General features: G+C 56.9%; 1 protein-coding gene across 1 annotated transcript in view; it reads right to left on the bottom strand.

Moving 5' to 3' along the window:
- LOC115948874 (parathyroid hormone/parathyroid hormone-related peptide receptor-like) overlaps positions 1–4,244 on the bottom strand; it is a 6,790-nt gene that overhangs the window by 1,696 nt on the left and 850 nt on the right. The window contains exons 2-13 of the mRNA XM_031064386.1: positions 4,004–4,109; positions 3,490–3,600; positions 3,249–3,373; positions 2,981–3,075; positions 2,471–2,645; positions 1,968–2,120; positions 1,766–1,827; positions 1,156–1,222; positions 770–868; positions 391–528; positions 264–305; positions 3–58 (exon numbers count right to left, since the gene is read on the bottom strand). Of these exons, the coding sequence (XP_030920246.1) occupies positions 3–58; positions 264–305; positions 391–528; positions 770–868; positions 1,156–1,222; positions 1,766–1,827; positions 1,968–2,120; positions 2,471–2,645; positions 2,981–3,075; positions 3,249–3,373; positions 3,490–3,600; positions 4,004–4,109 (1,229 nt within the window). The remainder of the gene's footprint in view (positions 1–2; positions 59–263; positions 306–390; positions 529–769; positions 869–1,155; positions 1,223–1,765; positions 1,828–1,967; positions 2,121–2,470; positions 2,646–2,980; positions 3,076–3,248; positions 3,374–3,489; positions 3,601–4,003; positions 4,110–4,244) is intronic.

Genomic DNA, 4,244 nt, shown 5'->3' with positions numbered 1-4,244 from the left:
GCCCCAAGTGCAGCGCCAGGAGCCTCCGGAAATGAGCCTTCTTGATCTCGGCCTGCACCTGGGAGAGCAGAGGGGGCTGCTGTGCCCAGAGACAGCAAAACCGCCTTGCCTTGCCTTGCTTTGCCCTTTTCCCTTCCCTCTTCCCTCCCTTTCCCTTCTTTCCCTCCAAATCCTATTGAGAGGGATGGATCTGAGCTTTTTGCTCTGGTTATCACAGCCTGGGACTGGATCAGGGAGCTTAGCTCCTCACTCTTCCCACTTACCTCCCCATTGCAAAAGCAGTAGATAAAAGCCACAAAGAAACCCTGCCAAGAGACCAAAAGAGGTGGAGTGTGAGGTCCCTGAGCCTCCCTGGATGAACATCCCTCAATGCTGGGAGTGTCAGCCCACCTGGGAGGAGTTGAAGAGCATCTCGTAGTGCATCTGGATCTGCCACAGGAGCCCGGAGACCTCGGTGTAGGGCATGGCCATGAACACCACGTAGTGGACTCCGAAAAGCGGCATCAGCACCAGCGTGGACTTGAGCAGCTTCCTGGAAGGAGAAACCTCAGAACCATTCCCCAGGGCCTGCAGGGCAGCTCCTGGCCTGCAGTGGCCAGGCTGGAGGTGGGAGCAGGAGGAGCTCAGAACTCCAGAGCCAGAGGAGCTGGCTGCCACTGTCCTGCCACCCTTCCTCACTCCTCCAGCCCTTCCCACACCTCTGCTCCTCCTCCTCGGGGAGCCATCCTGGCTGAACAGGCAGGACACGAGGCTTTGGTGCTGCCTGCACTTGCCTGTACTGCTGCCTGGGGTCCAGCTTGCCCGTGGTGGTCTCCCAGAGCTTGGAGGCCAACACCCGGACGATGTTGAGGAACAGGAAGAAGTTCACCTGCCAAGAGACACCCACAATGGTGGTGGTGGTGTCTGCTGTGAGCTGGGTCTGCCCAAGGACCCCCAGGGACACAGACAGGCAGCTCTGGGTGAGGTGCAGGCAGGGACATGGCAGTGGTGCTGTGGTCAGAGCAGGAGGGACCAGAGCCCCCAGATCCCTCTGGGCTCTCCCTGGGTGCTGGAGTAGCTGGGACAAAACTCCAGCGACCACAAGTGAACAGCTCTGGTCTCTATCAATGCTCTTTCCCCAAAAGGAAATAGGAGGTTCATGCACGGGATTCTTACCACGACTGCAGCCAGGATGGGGACCTGATAAATCCACTTCATGTTCCCTGCACTGAGGTCCCAGCACCTGAGAAGACCAGTAAAGAAACTCCTTGGAGAAACCTGACTCCACTGGGAAGGATAGCTCCGTGTACCCCCAACCACCCCACCACCCCCATCTCCCACTCTCCACCCCCTTGGAGGGCTTTGTGTAAATCTACAAATGCTACAAGCATTTGTAACCATCATAGTGGGGCAAAGCAGGTTTAAATGAGCATTAATGTTCATGAGGGCTCCTTGACCACCTCATCCCAAACTCCTGGTGTTCATATGATGGCCTTTCTCCTTTTAAAATGCCTCACTCCAGAATGTGCCCTTTAGCATCCATCTCTGCTGTTTATTGATCAATTTATGCTGCAAACCTGCATCCACCGTCCTCCCAAACGCAGAACAAAACCACTATCGCTCTGCATTGCTGACAATTCTGTGAACAAGCCTTGAATGGTGTTCCCTCCTGTTGTTCTTTTTGAAAATGTTCATTTCCAAAAAGCTCTGGTGCCCACAGATACTTTGCTGGCATTTGCAGCACTCTTCCCCTCCCAAAGGCCCTGGAGAAGATGGGTGTACATACTGTGTATCTGCCAGCGAGGCCCTGACGCTGGCCCAGATGGACACAAACACAGCAGGGAGACCTGGAAGGGCAGGGACAGAGTGAGGAGCAGGGTTGGAGCATCACCTTTGCACATCCAATCAGTTCCTGCATCCCACTGCCCTTCCCTCTCGGCCATGGCCAATGCCACAGCTCCTGGCTGGGGCTGGGGTCTGTGCTCCCCCCAGCCGATGATGATGAGGACCCACAGGTAGTTCTTGTTGGAGAGGAAGGCCATGAAGATCAGGCTGTGCAGGTAGAGACCTTCCACCAGGATCCAGTAGTGGTTGGTGGCCAGAAAATAGAGGAAGAGAGTCACCACCACCTTGCAGCCAACCTGTGGGAGATGCTTGTGTCAGGCTGGTCCCCAAATGCAAAACCTGGTGGCTTTTGCTTTTGGGTCACCAAAACCCAGATGTGCCCCATGTTCTTCTTGCAGAGACCTGCATCTCCTCTGGGATATTCCAGCATCTTCCTTCCCATAGGACAGGTATTCCCTGTACACCAGCCAAGGTACTCTGTGGCTCTGGTCTCTAGTGTGGCACCAGGACAGGGAGGAGCTGGCCAGAGACAAAGCTGGACCTTCATCCCCTCCCCCTGAGCAGCACAGCCCCGGCCTGGGAGGATCCCAAGCACATCCCATTGCATCAGGGCTCCTAAATCCCCTTTGCCCCATGCACCACTTGCCAGGTGGCCCCGCTGTCCTGGCAAGGGACCCCTGAAGTCGTCCTCCCTCCTGTCAGCGTCGCTGGGCGCCGTGCCCGAGTAGAGCACCATGTCCTTCAGGAAGATGCTGAGGGCCCGGCAGATGAAGGAGGTGAAGAGGTGCACGTGGATGTAATTCCGTGTGCAGTGCAGGCGCCTGCAGAGAAGGGATGTGACACCAACCAAACCCCAGCTGCCCAACCACACTCAGGCTCAGGCAGTGGGGCTCTCAGAGTGGGCTCTGGGGTGTCTGGGCACAGAAACCAGATCTGGGAGCAAGTGGGGTGTCCACACTGTCCAAGAGTAGGGTGGAGAAATCAGGAGCTGGTCACACTGGGGATGTTTGGGGCTTTGGGAAATTGGCTGATGTTTGTGTTGGGTCTGGGGTTGTTCCCATTCCTTTGGGGGCTGCCCCCTCCCAGGGCTCGTGTGCATGGGTGATGGGATGGGTTCCTGTTCTCCCACATGGGAGGAGCTTTGGCCTCTCCTTACTTGAAGTAGGAGAGGATGCAGACAGCAACGATGAGGGAGGCCAGGGAGATGGAGTAGCCCACGGTGTACATGAGGTGCAGGCGGTCAAACACCTCCTGGAAGAGAAGGACTGAGTTCCACCTCCCTGCCAGAGCACGGGGAGAGCAGGGCTGGTTTGAGGAGCAAAGAGGGAAGAGCCCCTGCCCCCAGCACTTCCCCTGGCCTTTGCTTCATCCTCCCCTGGCCCCCATCACACCCCTTTCCCAGCAGCTTTGACAAACAAGGTCACCTTCTGGTGGCGCCGGCTCTCGGAGGAGAAGAGCAGGGCACACTCGGTGTAGTTGGCCCAGGTCTTGTTGATGCTGAGAGCCATGGCCCAGGTCCCATAGGCACTGCAGTACCTGTAGGCGTGACCTGGGAACAGCAACGAGCACTGTGGCAGCAGAAGGGCCCGTGGGAAGCCCAGATTTGTCCCTGCTCTGTGGACGTCACCAGGGTGAGGTCACTCTCTGCCCAGGTACAAGACTTGCCTTTGTGGTTGAAGTCGTAGATGTAATCAGGGCAAGGCACTGACACCTCCTGGCTGGGGGAGCCCCTTGGCCAGCAGATGATTCCATCCCACTCTGGAGGGCAGCTGGGGTCTGGCCAAAGAGCAAAGACACATCTCACATCTCCAGTCAGGGCCTCAGCATAACCTCTGGCTTCCCCAGGTGTGTGCTGGACTAGGCGGAGGAAAACTCTGCCACAGATCCCCCTGGGCTGACAGAGGGAGAAGCTGCAGGGAGCCAGGGAAGGGGACACATCCCACCTCTTCCAGATGGGGCAAGGCCCCTCCACAGCTCTCATTCGTGGTGTTCATGGAGCCGTCTGGAAAATGCTGGAGCCAGTGCTGGCTGCACCCAGAGCACAGATGGTGCCATGAGCTCCACAAAGCCCCAGGAGCTGTGTGTCCTCAGCCCCATCCCACCCCAACAGAGAGGACAGCATTCCCCATGGTGTAACCAGCTCCACCAGGGCTGGCTCACCCAAGCACATGGACAATACCTTTGATCTTCTCCAGCTGGGCCTTTATGTCCTTCTGACACTTTTCCTTGGCCTCCACCAGGAGATAGATCTGCTCTTCTTTCGTGAGAACATCATCAGGATCGACCTGCCCAGACAAAATCCAAGTGACAACCCCTTGGCTCAAGTCATGGCATGGCTGTGCTCTCCCAGCCCTCTCCAGGAGAGTCAGGTTTGGGTGGCTTTGGGTACATTCAACAACACAGGGAAGAAAAAAGCTCTT

This window comes from Geospiza fortis, unplaced genomic scaffold (assembly GCF_000277835.1).
Source record: "Geospiza fortis unplaced genomic scaffold, GeoFor_1.0 scaffold344, whole genome shotgun sequence".
Taxonomy (NCBI): domain Eukaryota; kingdom Metazoa; phylum Chordata; class Aves; order Passeriformes; family Thraupidae; genus Geospiza; species Geospiza fortis.
This window is presented reverse-complemented; position numbering and strand designations above follow the sequence as displayed.